Genomic DNA, 18,972 nt, shown 5'->3' on the forward strand with positions numbered 1-18,972 from the left:
TGGTCATTCAGAGGAATAGAGAACTTTCAAGCATTCTTGATGAAAAAACCAGAATTGAATAGAAAATTTGACACTGGGGTGGCTAGGTGGTGCAGTGAATAGAGCACCGGCCCTGGAGTCAGGAGGACCTGGATTCGGATCCAGCCTCAGACGTTTAACACACACACACACACACACACACACACACACAAACTAGCCATATGACCTTGGGTAAGTCACTTAAGCCCAACTGCCCTCCAAAAAGAAAAAAAAAACAAAATTTGACATTGAAATACAAGAAGCAAGAGAAGCATGAGAAGGTAAACAGGGAAAAGAAATCATGAGGAACTTATCAAAGTTAAACTATTTACATTCCTACATGGAAAAATGATCATTTTAACTTATGAAACTTTTCTCAGTATGAGAATAGTTGAAGGGAATAGAAATGTGTGAGTGTGTGTATAGATATATAGATATATATACACATACTTACACACATACATATATATGTCTATATAGGAAGGTATATGGGCATATGAATACATATGTGAATGTGTGTATATATGTGTACAGATATACATAGATAAAGGGCACAGGACCAGTTTAATGGGAAGGGATGATACTTAAAAAGTGAAATTAAGAGAGCAAGGAATATAATGAGAGGAGATAGGGAGAGACAGATTAGGGTAAACTATCTCTTATAGAAGAGGTAAGGGAAAATGGTTACAATGGAGAACAGGAAGTCAAAAGGGAATGAGTCAACCTTATTCTCATTGAATTTGGCTCCGGGAGGGAATGACATGCACACTAAATAGGGTATCTCACCCTACAGGAGAGTAGGGGGGAAGGGGATGAGAGGGAGGATGATGAAGGGAGGGCATGCTGGGGGAGAGGGAAGTTGGAAGCACCAACTTTTGAAAAGGGACAGGATCTAGGGGCGGCCAGGTAGCACAGCGAGTAAGAGCACCGGCTCCACTATCAGGATGACTTGTGGATCGAATCCAGGCTCAGACACTTAGCACCCACCCAGAAACACCTGGCCGTGTAACCTTGAGCAAGTTACTTAACCCCAATTGCTTAAAAAAAAAAAAAAGAAAAGGGACAGGATCAAAGTAGAGAATAGAACAAGTGGGAGGTGGGATAGGAAGGAGGGAAATATAGTCAGTCTTTTACAATATGTCTACTATGGAAATGTTTCGAAAATTACACATGTACAACCTATATTGAATTGCTTATCTTCCCAGTAAGGGTGGGTAACAAGGGAGGAAGGGAATGAATCTGGAATTCAAAGTTTTAAAATCAAATGTTTAATATATATATATAATTTTACATGTAAATGGTAAATAAGATATACAGGCACTAGATCATAGTGCCTGTATAGGCATAGAGATCCTCCGTGCCCTACTGGAAAGTTGGAGGGGGTATGGGAGAGAGCAGATTGGAGGAGGGGATATCCAGTGGGATTGCTATGTTGGGGTGGTGGGTAGGGGAAAAACGGGGAGAAAATCTGTAACTCAAAATCTTGTGGAAATAAATGATGTAAACTAGAAGTTAATAAAGCATTTGATTTTTTAAGCAATTGGGGTTAAGTAACTTGCTCAAGGTTACACAGCCAGTTATTTCTGGGTGTGGTGCTAAGTATCTGAGCCCGGATTTGATCCCCAGATCATCCCGACACTGGAGCTGGTGCTCTCACTCGCTATGCTACCTGGCCGCCCCTAAAGCATTTGATTTAAAAAAAAAGAAATCTGTGAATTGTACTTTGGTGAATAAAATTTCTTAAAAAAAAGAAATTTTATATTTTTTTCTCTTCAATACAGTAATACGTTTTTGTAGATGAATAGAAAAGTGCACACATCTTACTCTTTGAAATTACAATTCATTTATTAATATTTCATTTAAATAAATTTCATTTGGTACTGTTACTAGTTTGTGGTTTTTCTTCAAAAATAAAAAACTGCAATTACTTACGTGGCTGGAATTTTAATTCTCCACCTGGCCCTGCTGGAGGTGCTCCTTGTTGTAATTTTTTTTGTTCCATTTGCTGTACCACCTGGCAAATGAAAAAAGTGAGAGCTAAATGTGTGCATGGGCTCAGAGAGGTTTTCCCTGGTGAAGACATCTACCTCCTTCCCCCCTTGGAGGAAGCCCAAGGGCTGACCTGCTGATATTCATGTTTCTGGGCCTGTAGCTGGTCGTGCTGACGCTGGAGCTCTTCCCTTTGCTTCTGGAGATCTTCTGCCTTCTGCCTGAGCTTGTGTTCTTGTTCATAGATGTGGTTTTCAAATTCTTTCAACTCTTCTTCTGTGAAAAGCTGCTGCTGATCCAGTGTCTATTAAGGAAAAAGTAGCCACAGGCTAAGGAAAGGTCTGAGTTTTCTTGTAGAAAAAAGGGACCAGGGTGGCCAGGTGGCACAGTAAGTAAGAGCGCCAGCCCCAGCGTCAGAAGATCTGGGATCGGTTCCGGCCTCAGATACTCGGCACCCACAAAAAAATAACTGGCCGTGTAACCTTGAGCAAGTTATTTCCCAACTGCTTTAAAAAAAAAAAAAAAGGGACCAACATGAAATGGAGCACCAGAGGGGAGCACTACGCTCCTCGCATGGTGACCACTGTCACAGAAGGAAGCCTCCATGCACTGAGCAAACAAGACTTCAGGAAACTGAGGCTGTGGTATACTTCCTGCCAAGCAGGGGCAAAGGGAGACCCATTTCCAGACCAGGAAATATGTCTCCTTCTTTTGCTTGACTATTACTTGATACAAGGGAGGACTTCCATTTGGGCTAGCAAGAGAAAGGAAGGAGAAAAGGATAGAGGGAAGGGAAGAGGGCAGGAAAGGGGAGGGGAGGACAGGGGAGGAAAAGGAGCAGGGAAAAGGGAAAGGAAGGGAAAAAAGAGAAGAGATGGAAGAGGAAGGGGGAAGGGGGGAGAAAGGAGCCTTAGTGAAATATTAAGAAATATCTATGAGAGAAGGAATTTCTGATGAAGATAAGCAGGGTAGATTTGTCACTGATGTATTACACTTGATATTCACTTTTTCAAAATCTATATAAACAAAGGTCATGGTTTTAGATACAATGCTATCTTCTATTCTTTACATATTTAAATGTTGGTGTTTATTAAGCTCATTATTAAGAAAGGAAAATTTTTAAAAGGTGGTAACAATTTGAGGTTCCTTCTACCTTTTAAAGTTTTACAATTTTATCACTGTAATTGTGTTTTATGGGGTAGTAAGACAGAGTGGATTGAGAATCAGCCTTGGAGTAAAGGAAGCCTCAGTTTCAAAACCTGCTGCTGACACCTACATACCAGCTCTATGAGTCTGGCCAAATCACTGAACTGCCAGTGGCCTGTAGAGCTCTAAGACCAAAAGTTACAGGGGGCTTAATAAAGTACATTAGAAAATCAGCACATTGAGGCAGGATTCTCTTGCTTTGCTGTGCCTGGATCTGGGTCACAGTCTTGGGTGGTAGTCCTGGGGTGAGGAGCACCAGCTTGGCAGAGCTTGTTGAGGCTATGGAGAGGCAGTCTTCCTCACAGTTCTGAGGCAGGTGCCTAGAAGAAGGCACAGCTGCCTTCTGACAACAGCTGCACAAAACATCAGAAATTTGGGAAAAACCACTCTCCATTCTGGAAGCATTGTTCTACTGTGGCAAAGAGCTCAAAAGTCAAGTAATTGGCTGGTAATATGGGCAAGCACAGGAAGTACAAACAGACCATAGAATCCTTTTTTGGGGACAAAAAGAATCAAGGGATGGAGTAGGAGTAAGACAACAAAGTCAGAACTCCTGCATCAAAAGCCTCCAAGAAAAATATGAACTGGTCACAGGCCATGGAGGAGCTCAAGAAGGATTTTGAAAATCAAGTAAGAGAAGTGAAGGAAAAACTGGGAAGAGAAATGAGAATGATGCAAGAAAATCAGGAAAAGCGAATCAACAGGAGACTCAAAGGAGACCCAAAAATACACTGAAGAAAATAACACCTTAAAAAATAGACTAACTCAAATGGCAAAAGAGGCCCAAAAAGTCAATGAGAAAAAAATGCCTTAAAAAGCTGAATTTGCCATATGGAAAAGGAATTTCAAAAATGCACTGAAGAGAATAACTCCTTCAAAATTAGAGTGGAGCAATTAGAAGCTAATGACTTTATGAGAAATCAAGATACTATAAAACAGGGGTGGCCAGGTAGCGCAGCAAGTAAGAGCACCAGCTCCAGTGTTGGGATGACCTGGAGATTGAATCCTGGGCTCAGACACTTAGCACCCACCCAGAAACACCTGGCCATGTAACCTTGAGCAAATTACTTAACCCCAATTGCTTAGGGGCAGCCAGGTGGCTCAGCGAGTAAGAGCACCGGCTCCAATGTCGGGATGATCTGGATCAAATCCGGGCTCAGCACCAAACCCAGAAATAACTGGCCGTGTAACCTTGAGCAAGTTACTTAACCCTGATTGCATTTAAAAAAAAAAGATACTATAAAACAGATCCAAACAACTGAAAAAATAGAAGGCAATGTGAAATATCGCACTGGAAAAACCACTGATCTGGAAAAATAGAGCCAGGAGAGATAATTTAAAAATTATTGGACTAACTAAAAGGCATGATCAAAAAAAGAACCTATGCATGATCTAGGTATAAAGGCTGATACTGTAAGCAATCTGACAGAGCAAGGGATAGTTTACTTGTCAGATCTATGGAGAGGGAAAGACTTTATGATAAAACAAGGGTTAGAGAGCATTATAAAGTGCAAAATGGATAATTTTGATTACAGTAAATTGAAAAGCTTCTGTACAAATAAAGCCAGTATCACCAAGATTAGGAGGGAAGTAGAAAATTGGGAAAGAATTTTTGCAACCAATGTCTCTGATAAAGCCCTCATTTCTAAAATATACAAATTGAGTCAAATCTATAAGAATACAAGCCACTCCTCAATTGATAAATGGTCAAAGGATATGAACAGGTAGTTCTCAGAAGATGAAATTAAAGATACCCATAAGCATATCCAAAAATGCTCTAAATCACTAGTGATTAAAGAAATGTAAATCAAAACAACTCTTAGGTACCACATCTCACTGGCCAGATTGGCTAAGATGACAAAACAGGAAAATGATAAATGCTGGAGAGGATGTGGAAAAATTGAAACACTAAATGCATTGTTGATGGAGTTGTGAACTGATCCAGCCATTCTGGAATGCAATCTGGAACTATGCCCAAAGGGCTATAAATAAGTGTAGACCCTTTCACTCAGCAATACCACTTCTAGGGTTATATCCTAAAGAGATCAGAGAAGCGGGAGGAGGACCTGTATGTACAAAAATATTTGTAAGTGGCTTTTTTTGTGGTGGCAAAGAATTGGAAATCAAGGGGATGCCCATCAATTGGGCAATGGCTGAACAAGTTGTGACATGTGAATGTAATGGAATACTATTGTGCTATAAGAAATGAGGAACAGATGGACTTCACAATAACCTAGAGAGACTTATATAAAGTCATGCTGAGTGAGAAGAGCATAACCAGGAGAAATCTCTACACAATCATAGACACAATGTATGTGTGACAACTAACTTCAATAGACTGGGCTCTTCTCAGCAATGTAAGGTTATAATAAAACTCCAGAAGACTCATGATGGAAAGACATACCCACATCCAGAGAAAGAGATGCAGAGTCTGAATGCAGATTGAAACAAACTACTTGCTCTCTTTCTTTTTCTTGCTTTGTTTATTTTCCTCTTTCCCACTGATCATTCCATCAGTCATAATCCTTCTTTAAAACCTTACTAATGATTAATGTGAAGATATCTGTAGATCCTGTATTCAAGTGCATGCCACCATGATTGGGGGGGGGAGAAGGGGGAGAAAATTTGAAATTCAAGGGACTGTGGAACTGAATATTGTAAAATAAAAGTAAATTTTTAAAAAATTTTTAATTAAAAAAAAAAAGAACCTAGACACCATCTTCCAAGAAATTATCAAGCAAAATTGCCCTGATATTCTAGAACCAGAGGGCAAAATAGAAATTGAAAGAATTTCACCAATAGCCTCTTGAAAAAGGTCCCAAAAAGAAAACTCCTAGGCATATTATAGTCAAATTCCAGAGTTCCCAGGTCAAGGAGAAAATACTGGAAGCAGTAAGGAAGAAACAATTTGAGTATTATGGAAACACAATCAGGATAACTCAAGACCTATCAGCTTCTACATTGAGGGATTGAAGGGCTTGGAATATGATATTTCAGAGGTCAAAGGAGCTAGGACTAAAACCAAGAATCACCTACCCAGCAAAACTGAGTATAATGCTACAGTGGAAAATATGGTCATTCAATGAAATAGAGGATTTTCAAGCATTCTTGATGAAAAAACCAGTGCTGAACAGAAATTGACTTTCAAATACAAGAAGAAGAGAAGCATGAGAAGGTAAGCAGGAAAAAGAAATCATAAGGAACTTATTAAAGTTGAACTATTTATATTCCTTCATGGAAAAACAATCATTGTAACTCATGAGACTTTTCTCAGTATGAGGATAGTTGAAGGGAATACATATGTATATATGTATGTATATAGGCGGCTGTATGTATATATAAATATATATGTATGTTCATGTATACACAGAGGGCACAAAATGAGTTGAATATGAAATGAAGGGATGATATCTTAAAAATAAAATTAAGAGGAGAGAGAGGAATATATTCGGAGAAGGAGAAAGGGAGAGATAGATTAGGATAAATTATCTCATATAAAAGAGGCAAGAGAAAACTGTTACAATGGAGGGGAAGAGCAGGAAGGTGAAAGGGAATGGGACAACCTTACTCTCACTGAATTTGGCTTAAGGAGGGAATAACATACATACTCAATTGGGTATCTTACCCTACAGGAAAATAGGGGGGTAGGGAATAAGAGGGGAGATGATAGAAGGGACGGCAAATTGAGGGAAAGGGTAATTAGAAGCAAACATTTTTGAAAAGTGATAGGGTCAAAGGAGAAAATAGAATAAGTGGGAGGTGGAAAAGGATGGAAGGAAGTATATAGTTGGTCTTTCACAATGTAACAATTATGGAAATGATTTGGGTAACTACACATGTACAACCTATATTGAATTGCTTATCTTTCCAGTGGGGGCAGGTAAGGAGGGAAGAAGGGAAAAAATTTGGAACTCAAAAGTTTTAAAAACAAGTATTTTTTTTTAATTTGTTTTCTACATGCAACTGGGAAATAAGATATACAGGCACTGGGGTTTAGGAAGCCATCTTACCTTACTAGAGAGTGGGGGGGGGGGGGAGGGGGGAGGATATAAGAGAGAACATATTGGGGGAGGGGGTATTCAGTAGGCTTGCTATTTTGGGGTGGGAGGTAGGGGAAAGATGGGGAGAAAAAACTGTAACTCAAAATTTTATGGAAATGAATGTTGAAAACTAAAAATAAATAAATAAATTTTTTGAAAAAAAGGAAGAAATTATCAAGGAAAACTACCCTGATATTCTAGAACCAGAGGGTAAAATAGAAATTGAAAGAATTCACCAATCACCTCTTGAAAAATATCGCAAAAAGAAAACTCCTAGGAATACTATAGCCAAATTCCAGAGTTCCTAGGTCAAGGAGAAAATATTACAAGCAGTCAGGAAGAAACAATTTAAGTATTGTGGAAACACAATCAGGATAATACAAGATCTAGTAGCTTCTACTTTAAGGGAAAAGGTTTGGAATATGATATTCCAGATGTCAAACGAGCTAGGATTAAAATTAAAAATCACCTACCCAGCAAAACTGAGTATAATACTTCAGGAGAAAATATGGACACTCAATGCAATAGAGGACTTTCAAGCATACTTGATGAAAAGACCAGAGCTGAACAGAAAATCTGACTTTCAAATATAAGAATCAAAAGAAGCATGAAAAGGTAAACAGGAAAGAGAAATCATAAGGAACTTATTAAAGTTGAACTGTTTACATTCCTACATGGAAAGACAGTATTTGTAACTCATGAGACTTTTCTCAGTATGATAGTTGAAGGGAATATATATGTGGGTATACATGTGTGTGTATATGTATAGGTGGGTATATGTATATATATATATATTTATATGTGTATATGTGTATGTATGTATGCATAGAGGGCACAGGGTGAGTTGAATATGAAAGGATAATATCTAAAAAATAAAATTAAGAGGTGAAAGAAGAATATATTGGGAGGAGAAAGGGAGAGATAGAATAGGGTAAATTATCTCACATAAAAGAGGCAAGAGAAAGCTATTACAATGGAGGGGAAGAGCAGGGAGGTAAAAGGGAATAGGTCAACCTTACTCTCACTGTATTTGGCTTAAGAAGGGAATAACATACATGCTCAATTAGGTATCTTATCCCACAGGAAAGTAGGGGGAAGGGGATGGGGGGGGAATGATAGAAGGCAGGGTATATTGGGGAAAGGGGCAGTCAGAAGCAAACACTTTTGAAAAGGGACAGGGTCAAAGGAGAAAATAGAATAAATGGGGGGGTGGGATAGATGGAGGGAAATATAATTAGTCTTACACAAAATGACTACTATGGAAATATTTTACATAACTACACATGTATAACCTATACCGAACTGCTTGTCTTCCCAGTGAGGGTGGGTCAGGAGGGAAAAAAGGAAGAGAATCTGTAACTTTTAAAAAAAGTTTTAAAACAAATGTTAAAAAATTGTTGTTACATCAACCAGGAAATAAGATATACAAGCAATGGGGTATAGAAATTCATCTTGCCCTACAAGAAAGTAAGGGAGAAGGGAGCAAGAGGAAGGATAGGAGGGGATATCTGAGAAGGAACACTGGGGGAAGGAGTAATCAGTATTCTTGCCATCTTGGTAGGGGAGAGATGGGGAGAAATTTGGAATTCAAAATCTTGTGTAAATGGATGTTGAAAACTAAAAATAAATAAATTCTGAAAAAAAAAAGATGCAATGAAGCTTACCTTCTAATTTTCATTATTAAAAGCAAAATAAAGTAGAAAAAAAATTTTTAATTAAAAAATTGAAAATCAGCAGAGGGAGTTTCCAAACAAGGAATTCTTCACAGTGATGAAATTACTGCTCCTGACTAGGGAACAACAGTAGCAATCCTTCTATGACATCCTAAAGCTCACTAGAGGGTACTCGAAGGAGATGATGGTCCTCTGTTATCTTCTCTCAGCCATTCTTCTTCATGTTTTAAATGAAGCCTCTAAGGTCAAAGAATCAGCCTCTCAAAATATTATCAAAACTGTCTGAATTGATAAATATATACCTTTACTTGAGATCAGAGGCAGCTAAGTATTAAAATAGATAGAACACCACACCTGGAGCCAGGAAGACCTGAGTTCAAATTTGACCTCAGACACTTACAAGTTATATGATCCTGGGGCCTACCTCAGTGTCCTCATCTACAAAATGGGAATAATAGTACCTACCTCCCAGGGTATGAGGATAAAATAATATTTCAAAGCAACTTGGAAACCTTAAAGCACTGTATCAATGCTAGCTCTTGTTGCTATTATTATTATGTTTGGAAAATGTCAAATTCTGTTTGTGTTGGCACAGTTCAGCATCTCTTTAAATTTATGTATGCTTATCACCCCTTGGAGTACATAAAGTAGTAGAAATTCTACCAGTTTACAAAAAAATTGGTCTTCTATAAAAAGTCATTAAGTATCTAACTATAATGCAAAAGACAAAGAGTTATCAGTGAACATCTTGATGAAGTGAAGGAAACATGATACAAGTCCATTTAAAAAAACATATATTACCTCCCAGCTATCTGGCTCCAAGAATTCTTTTTTCTCAGTAGCTTTTAGAAACTCTTCCAAAGTCACTAACCGGTCCTTGTTAGTATCAACCTGATTAGAGAAAAAGAGAAATGTAATATTAACATTTCCCCCCACCATTTAGATATCAGCCACTCTTTTCAGCTACCTCCTCAATAGCTTTTGTATCACTATCCCTTATAACTTCTTACTGGGGGCATTGTAACAGTCTCCTAATTTATCTTCCTCCCTCAAGGTGATCCCCTCTTCCATTTATCCTTCCCATCTCTGCCCAAGTATCTTCCTAACATATCCCTCTAATATGTTCAGCCTTACAATAATAATAAATAATAATAATAATAAAGTTCAGCCTTACAATGCTGAGAAATGGATCTCTGAGTTAGAATTTACCTCAGAGTCCTACTGAATCATAGGAACCCTGACTTTTTTTTTTGTCTGGATTTGAATACGGACCTCTTGACTCCAGGCTGTCCACTCCATCCAGTGTGCCACCTAGCTGCCTCTATCTCAATGGGGAAGAAAATCTAACACTGAGGCTAGCTTTTTTTTCTTTAACAATACCTCTTAATTAGTTAAAAATATTGTTCTGGAGCACTACACAATCAGTTAACAAGCAAATTTAAGTACTTACTATTGCAAGGCACTGGAATAATAATTCTAATAGCTCTCATAAAGAGCTTTAGGGTTTGGAAAATCTTTTACATATACTATTTCATTAGATCCTTTTAACAGCCCTGTGTAACCCAGGTTTTCACAAGCCTAATCTGTACATCAAGCACTCAAGGAGAGCCAAGTCATTCTTTCCTCCAACAAAGAGTCTTCTGCAAATGCTCAGGCTTGAAATCCAGGTCAGATGCTATTATTATTCTCATTTTACAGATGAGGGAACTGAGGCTGGAAACTCACTCAATTTTTCAGAGCCTCCTTAGCCTTACCTATAAAATGGAGATGATAGTTGTACTACCAACCTCACAGGATTTCTAATGCTTTGCACATCTCAAAACACTACATAAACATGTTGTTAGTTTCATTTTTCCACTCAAAAACATTCAGTAGCTCCCTTTAACCTAGGAATAAAGTACAAAGTTTCATTCCAGGTTCTCTAAAATCCAGCTACATTTCCAGTCTTATGTCAGTCTTTTTCCATTCAAACATTAGGTTTTAGACAAACTGGACTCCTCCATTCTGATTTTCATCCTCCTTTTATCCATTTCTTTCCTCAAGTGGTTCCCCCAAATCTGACATGAACAATGCTCTCTCTGCCCCCAAAACTCTTCATCTCTCATCTCTTTTGCTGAAATTATTTTCTTCCTTCATGTCCCCACTCAACTGTCATCTGGTTCATGAAATCTTCCTTTACTGCTGTCCTTTTCCCCCGCTGAAAATGATCATTCCCCTTCTATATACTTCTGATAGCACTTTACCTTGAATCTCTCCTTTGTACTTACCTCGATCTACCATATATTAAGTTATTAGTGGATAAGTCATTTTACTCTATTAACTATAGGCTCCTTGAGGGTAGGCATGTGTCATACCTACATTTGCATCCTCAGTACCAAGCACTTACTCTGATACGTTAGTGGTATAATGGAGAAAATGGTAAATTTAGTTTCAGAAGACCTGCTTTCACATCATAGCTCTGGTTAGTGGTATGAACTGGGAAAAGTCACTGCAGCTCTCTATGAAACCCCAGTTCCCTCCTCTATAAAGCAAGAGGGTTGGTCTACATCATCTGAAAGTCCTTCCAACTCTCTCATACTGAAGTATCAGTGACTTAATTGATATGAACACTCCTTTCACCAATAGAGATGGCAACACCACACCGTACCTTAAGTAGACTATTTAAATTTAAATACAGTTGCAATGCTATAAAAATTCATGAGCTCACAGCCAGTCTCTGACAACAAGAGGCTGTCTCTCTATTTCGCCAGGCTGGCCCTCCAATAAACAGACATACAGCTGGCCACTTTGACCTACCCTAAGTCTTTATAAGCTGCCAAGAGCTTCCAGAGGTTGTGTTCTTTTGACATATCTTACTGGAACCCAAGTTTACTCTTCATACCATAGTGAAGCACTACAGCAGGACTTCAGTAGAAGCCTTGTAGATAGTAGGAATTTAACAAATGTATTGAATATGTTATTTTATTAAAAATAAGATTTAAATGAAATAAATGAGACTTAATGGCAACATTCCTGTTTCCAAGATGACATTAAAACATTAATACCTACTCTTTAGACCTAATCATTCAACCAGTTCTGAAATGACCTAAGATGATACACTACCAACTAATCTATATCTTTTGTATCTACAGCATTCCTTGATCTATCACTCTAACAACCCTATTAAAAAGGAAAGACAGTTAGTATGGCGGGACCTTTTCTTGATGCCATTATCATGGCCATTAGTGATCACTGCTTTTTGTTTCTAAACGTTCACTATGTGTTTAATGATACTTTCTAGATTTTGTTACAAAAAGAAGAAAAGCACTTAGGACTTCTGCTGTCTCTACCCTCTTCCCCTGTTCGAAAACTGTGATGTTTGCTCATGAATTGTTGAAAAGAAAAAGTTCCAGCATAGCTTTTTTTTTCATTATCTGCCATCGTTTTATTTTATTTTTAAAATCTTATTAATATTTTATTTTTTTCCAATTGGATGTAAAAACAATTATAACAATCTTTTTTTTTTTTTTTCAAAATTTGAGGTGCAAATTTTCTCCCTTCCTTGGCCCTCTCCATTGAGAAGGCAAGCAATTTGACACAGGTTATACATGTGTAATCATATAGCTTTATGTTCTGAGAGATATTTTTGTAATCCTTAGCTTGATTCACCAACTGCAGCTTATTTTGAGCATTTCTGAAACAATTCTTATTGGACCAGGCATTGTTTTTGTGTTCACACAGCATTAGATTTATAGAAAATCAAAAATTCGGAATTGAAATTTGTTTCATATCCATTCATTACTCCATATCATGGTAGAATCTCTTCCAAGTACCAAGAACTTGGAAATTTTCTACCAATAAGACATTTTCAATCAATATTTACAGCTATCCCGGGGCTCAGGTGGCTCAGCAAGTAAGAGCACTGGCTCCAGTGTTGGGATGACCTGGGGATCAAATCCGGGCTCAGATACTTAGCACCACACCCAGAAATAACTGGCCGTGTAATCTTGAGCAAGTTACTTAACCCAGATTGCTTAAAAAAAAAAAAATATTTACAGCCATCCCAATAGTCAAACTTGTAAACCATACCTCATTCATAACGTGTTCCCTCATCCTAAGCCTTTCTTCTTCCATTTCTACCATGTCGTCCTCTTCATTTTTAGGGTCATATACTTTCTCTAACTAAAAAGAAGTTGAAAAAATCAGTATGAAAGTAGGTGCAAAGTGAAATAAGCAAAACAAAGAGAACAATATAAATAACAAGTACAGTGATGTAAATGAAAGAACCTCTAAAAGTAAATTAGTTTAATCAACATAAGGGGGAAATGAAGGTACTGAGAAAAAACAAAACACAGTTCTCTCGTGGCAAGGAGGTGGAAAATTACAAGGGAATGCGTTTTTCATTGTTTTTCTTTGTCATAGGGGAGAGTTAGGAAATGATTATTGTAGAGACAAAAGGTATCAATAAAACATTTTTTAATAAGGAAAAAGCCCACAAAAAGAGTAGGAAGAAAAAGAGAAAACAATGAATAATAAATAAACTCAACAGGTTCCATCTTTACCTCTTTGGTAAACAGGGCTTCTAATTCTTGCTCATCCAAGAAACCATCGCTATTGACATCTGAAGTTTAAAAGTAACAAACGCAAAATTGTTTTTAATAAACTAGAAAAGAAAATAAATTATTAAAAATACAGTAGTTTTTTCCGGCCTCAGACACTTGACACACTTACCAGCCGTGGGACTTTGGGCAAGTCACTTAACCCCAATTGCCCTCCAAAAAGAAAAAAAAATGCAGTAGTTTTATAATGGTTTTGAAATGGCAAGTTTTGACATTCAGCCTAAACAGGATAACTTCTCATTTTCAACTGAACCAAATTTCTTTCTTTTACAAAGAATGAGATCCCCAGATAAGTCTGAGTCAGACAATATAATGTCTACTCATAATTAAGAACAAAATAATTCTAAATAACTCATCTTTTTAAAGAATTTTTAAAAACTGAGCACATGTGCAGATTTCTTTTTCTAAGCTCTGGTAGTAAAAATAATATTTAGTGTTCAGTGTTTTTCAAATAATCATAAGCAGTTAAATCCATAGAATTATTCTGAGTTTATAGAGAAGGAAACAGTCTGAGTTAAGTCACATAATGATTTACCACCAGGTACAAAACCAAAAGCTACTGACTTCCAATATTCTATATCAACATTCAGCAATAAAGACTATTCATTTTATTATAAGGGAAAAAAAATGTACAATTTTCAAAGTGACAATAAGACTCAATAAAAGGCTCAGGGTGAATACATGTACAACAGTTAGTGGCGTCAAATTCAAACACAAATGGGGCCACTAATCATACATAAAGCCTCATATTGGCTTAGTTTTAAACTGTAATGTTATCTATCTTTTATTGTATTTTTACTTATTTTGTTAAATATTTTCTAATTATATTTTAATCTGGTTCAGGCTATTCTTAGTAGTGTTTTGGATTGTATGTTTGACACCTCTGATGTACAGCAATTTTATTTTCAACTTTTGCAAAAAAGGATACACAAATATAATATTGACATTAAATTTGTTACCATGCAATTTGAAAAATGTCTTCGGGTCAAAATCACTAGGATCCAGTCCATCTGTCTCCTCCCATACCTCTTTTAATTGGTCTTTGCTTCCCTACAAAATTGATTTTTTAAAAATTAATGAGAAAATAAGGCATCAATCTTAACTATTTTGGTGTTGTAAGAGCTTCATAGTATTAAAAATAATTTATGTATAATTATTTTTAAGTACTATTAATTAGTAAGTAATCCTTATTTCCTTGACGGCAAATCTTGGCTATTTTATAAGATAGATCAAAGGTTTTCCCTTAGCTAATGTTCATAAAGTAACAGTCCTTACTGGGTGGTTAACTTTTGGATGATTTCCATGTTTCTTCTTCATTTCCTCAAATTTAGATTCTTCTTCATGCCTTTTTTCTTCATTCAATGTTTTCAAATATTCTCGCCTTTCATGCTCTTTCATCATTTCATATTTTTTAAATTCTTCATGGCGAGTTTTATCATAGTTTTCTAAATCACTTGTAGCCTAGGTAAATAAAATATTTTAAAAGTGAAAGACTACTAGAAATACAATTGAAATTCTTGAATAAAATTTAACCTCAAAAAATTTTACAAAAAACTTGAGATCAGTAAAATAGTAAGATAAATAGTAAAATAGAACTGCATCTTTTCTCTAAGTACTAAAAACTACCATTTTGATCAACAACAACAAAAAAGTTACTATGGGGTTCAGACAATGCCACTGAAAAATAACATTAGGAAATTAAACAAAGATATAAAAAACTGGGCAGAGCCATACAAAGGGACCAAATTCAGAAACCAACAGGTTAGAATACCTAGTTTGATAACTCCATACAAGAAAATTATGTGTTTATGCTATTGAAACATTAAGCTCCATTACTGTGCAAGATACCACAAAGACAGTAAAAAATATGGTGGCCTGACTCTGAGTTCCCTGCCAAATAACAAGACCTTAGCACAATGAGACAGACAAGACTTTCTTTAGTACGGCATACTCACAGCTTTGATTAACATATCTAAGTCTGTTGGTTCAAACTTGTCAGGATTCTGATGATTTAGGTGCTCAAACTGTTTCAAAAGAGCTTGATAATCTATGCCTGTGTCTGAAAGAAAATGAAACAAATGTTTTTGGAGGTTATTTTAAAACAAAAAAACACAACCAATCTCAGCTCAATTGTACAACTTTAAAACAAAACTGTACTATTTGCAATGCTTCCACATGCAAAGACCTTGCTTGCTTCAGCATGCCATATGAAATATGGGTTCCTCATTCTTTGAGCGTAGTCAATCTCCATGCAAACCTTTGTTGTTACTTGTAAAACAATCAAACTTTATGCCAGAATTTTAGTGATTCAATTTTAGTGATTCAATTCTGGCATAAGAAGGATGGTTTGACTTTTTTTTAATCAAGTAAAAAGATAATGCCTTGCTCTAGTTCTTATACTTTTGGGGAGAGAGGGGAATCAATCATTCAGAATTATTTTGTTCTTAAGTATTAGTAGACATTGTATTGTTGAACTTAGGCTATTTGAGGATCTATTCTTTGGAGATATAAGAAACTTGATTACATGGGGTGGCCAGGTAGCACATCGAGTAAGAGCACCGGCTCCAGTGTCAGGATGACCTGGGGATTGAATCCAGCCTTAGACACTTAGCTCCCACCCAGAAACACCTGGCCATGTAACCTTGAGCAAGTTACTTAACCCCAATTGCTTTAAAAAGAAAAAAAGAAAGAAAGAAACTTGATTACAGCTGAAGAACAGAACTTGTCCCATTTAGGCTACATGTCAGCATGTCAGTTCCTTTGTTTTTCACAAACAAAGGAACATTTCAAAGTCAAAATGTCACAGATCAAATCAAAAGTCCCAATGCTTCTTGATTTAATCTGAGGTCTCTGGAAAATGTGGCATTTTGCTCATAATAATGAAGTATATCTTCCTATCAGTTTACTAATGATTGCTAAAATGTTATTTATAAAGGGGAAAAAAATGCAAGTTTTCTGATTAAGGAAGATAGGGTGTGCTTCTATTTGCTACAAAAAACACGCACTACAATTCATAGCAATATGACATTGATTTTAAAAAAGAATTCTAAAAAAGGAGAGGAAGAAATCTTTCCTAGAAGTTAGTCTGCTACATGAAAGTAAAGGTACAGTATGTGAACAAATTCTTATCTGCCCCATATAGTCCCATTTATAAAACATTTTTAATTTTTTATACAATGTTACATTGCTATCCTGGACAAAGGATAATAATTTTTTTTGGTCAGTCAATAAGTATTAATACTAAGCACCTAATACCAGGCACTGTGCTAAACACTAAGGATGTCCAAAAAAGACAGTTCCTGCCCTCAAGGAGCCCCCAATCTAATGGAGAAAACAACAAGGAAATACATACAAAGCAAACTATATACTGGATAAATAAGAAAAAATTAGCAAAGGAAAGACACTAGAATTGAGAGGACTTGAGAAAAACCTTCCTATAGCTGGTGGAATTTTAGTTGGGATGCCAAGGGAAATCAGTAGGTAGAGTGAAGGAGATAGAGCATTCCAGGCATGACAGAGAGCCAGAGAAAATGCCCAGAATTAAGAAATTAAGTGTCTTCTTCATGGAACAGGAAGGAGACTCTTATCATTGGATTCAGGAAGGAAGGTGTAAGACTGGAAAGGTAGGAGAAAACTAGTTTATAGAGGGTTTTGAACCCTAACCAGAAGATTTTACATATGATCCTGGGGTAATAAGGAGCTACTGGAGATTACTGAGTAACAGTCAGACCTGTGCTTTCAGAAAATCACTTTAGTGGCTGGATGGAAGGTGAATTGGATGAGAGACAAACCCACCAATACTCTGCAGCAGTCCAGGTGTGAGATGATGAGGGCCTGTACCAAGATGGTAGTGGTTTCAGAGGAGAGAAGGGGGCATATTCAAGAGATGTTGCAAAGTTAAAATCTATGGGCCTTAGTAACAATATTGAATATGGGAGGCAAGAGATAGTAAGGAGTCAAGGATGACCACCTAGGTTTTAAGCCTGAGGGACTGGTAGAATGGTATTGTCCTCTACAATATGCAAGTTTGGGGTGGGGAGAGGATTTAAGGGGAAAGATAATGAGTTCAGTTTTAGACATGTTTAGTTTAACACCTAAGTGCAAAGTATTCCCTTAAAAGAGATTTGATTATCAAATAGTTTGTTCAAAATTTAAAAAGCAGAATAATCTTCAAGCCAGATATCTTAGCACCTATATTCTTTTTTTTTTTTTTTTTTGTTTTTTAGAGGGCAATTGGCATTAAGTGACTTGGCCAAGGTCACAGGACTAGTTTTTGTGTTAAGTGTCTGAGGGTGGATTTGAACTCAGGTCCTCCTGACTCCAGGGCCGGTGGTCTATTCACTGCACCACCTAGCCGCCCTGGCATCTATATTCTTAATCTTCACCTGTCAAAACATTTGCTAAAGCAGTTCAAACATTTTTCCCCTATAAAATCATAATGTATATTTATGTTAATATTTTGTTCCTTTATTTAAATTTTACTTAAAATTTATTTTAACTAAAATTCTAGCTTTTTACTCTAGCTAGTATGAATATGTGGGGTTTTTTTTTAAGTAAATTTTATTCTTTTACATCATAGTCATTTTCTGATTGATATACTCCCTATCCTACTGAACACTCCCTTATGGTAAAGAAAACCACTAGTCAAATTACCTCCACAAAACTGCAATGGATAACATATCACATCTACAGCCTTCTGTACCCACTGCTGACCACCTCTCTCCTTGGTCTTACAATCTATTCTTCAGTACCAAGATTGGTCACTAACATTAATTTGAGTTCATCTGTCTTTTTAGGGTTGTTTTCTTTCACATTATTGTAATCACTGTATACTGTTCTACTGGTTGTATCAGCACTTAAGTATTTTACCTTCAGTTATTTATAGTATCTTTACTTCCCTTTCAAACAGGATTCTTTATTTCAAAATAGTTTAATTTGACTTTTTGTCTGCAATACCCAACTACAGCATTTATTGTCTAGAATGATAGACGAGAACACCACAGAAGTGCATCAGCATTAAAAATATATGATGCATGAACAACAGGAATGTTCTGTATGCTATGACATTAAATTTTAAAATGTTAGGAGTTAATATTTAACAATATAGTCTTAAATAGCTATATTGATATATTTTAAACAGGTCATATGATACATTATGTTACATAGTAGATATAATCATTACAAGTTACTGGCTAAAACAAATCTCTACTAAAGTTCTAGTTGGACACTTCATCATGATGATAAAGTACGCTGAGGTTCTTCCAGGTATTACAGATCTTATCAAGAGAGAAAAGCTTCAAGTATGTGCCCAGGGACAGAAAGTGTGCTTCTGGGGTGCAGGGTCAAATGGTATCAGTACAGAAAGAATCATCACCGGAGGAGACAGGCACCAGGAGGTGGAACTCTTTGTACCACAGCAACTCGTGAACAGCATAAACTAAAGCCAAT

At 36.6% G+C, this 18,972-nt stretch overlaps 1 protein-coding gene across 2 annotated transcripts in view; it reads right to left on the bottom strand.

Annotated features, from left to right (window-relative positions):
* The window catches only part of NUCB2 (nucleobindin 2), a 52,371-nt gene that overhangs the window by 13,262 nt on the left and 20,137 nt on the right, over positions 1 to 18,972 (bottom strand). For both annotated transcript variants that reach the window (XM_069091098.1, XM_069091097.1), the window contains exons 5-12: positions 15,480 to 15,583; positions 14,800 to 14,985; positions 14,484 to 14,574; positions 13,468 to 13,526; positions 12,995 to 13,087; positions 9,728 to 9,817; positions 2,141 to 2,311; positions 1,951 to 2,032 (exon numbers count right to left, since the gene is read on the bottom strand). In XM_069091098.1, coding sequence (XP_068947199.1) covers positions 1,951 to 2,032; positions 2,141 to 2,311; positions 9,728 to 9,817; positions 12,995 to 13,087; positions 13,468 to 13,526; positions 14,484 to 14,574; positions 14,800 to 14,985; positions 15,480 to 15,583 — 876 coding nt within the window. The remainder of the gene's footprint in view (positions 1 to 1,950; positions 2,033 to 2,140; positions 2,312 to 9,727; positions 9,818 to 12,994; positions 13,088 to 13,467; positions 13,527 to 14,483; positions 14,575 to 14,799; positions 14,986 to 15,479; positions 15,584 to 18,972) is intronic.

The sequence above is a fragment of the Petaurus breviceps genome, unplaced genomic scaffold (assembly GCF_028583685.1).
Source record: "Petaurus breviceps papuanus isolate PSGF00001 unplaced genomic scaffold, PetGlider_PUasm1.0 188, whole genome shotgun sequence".
NCBI lineage: Eukaryota > Metazoa > Chordata > Mammalia > Diprotodontia > Petauridae > Petaurus > Petaurus breviceps.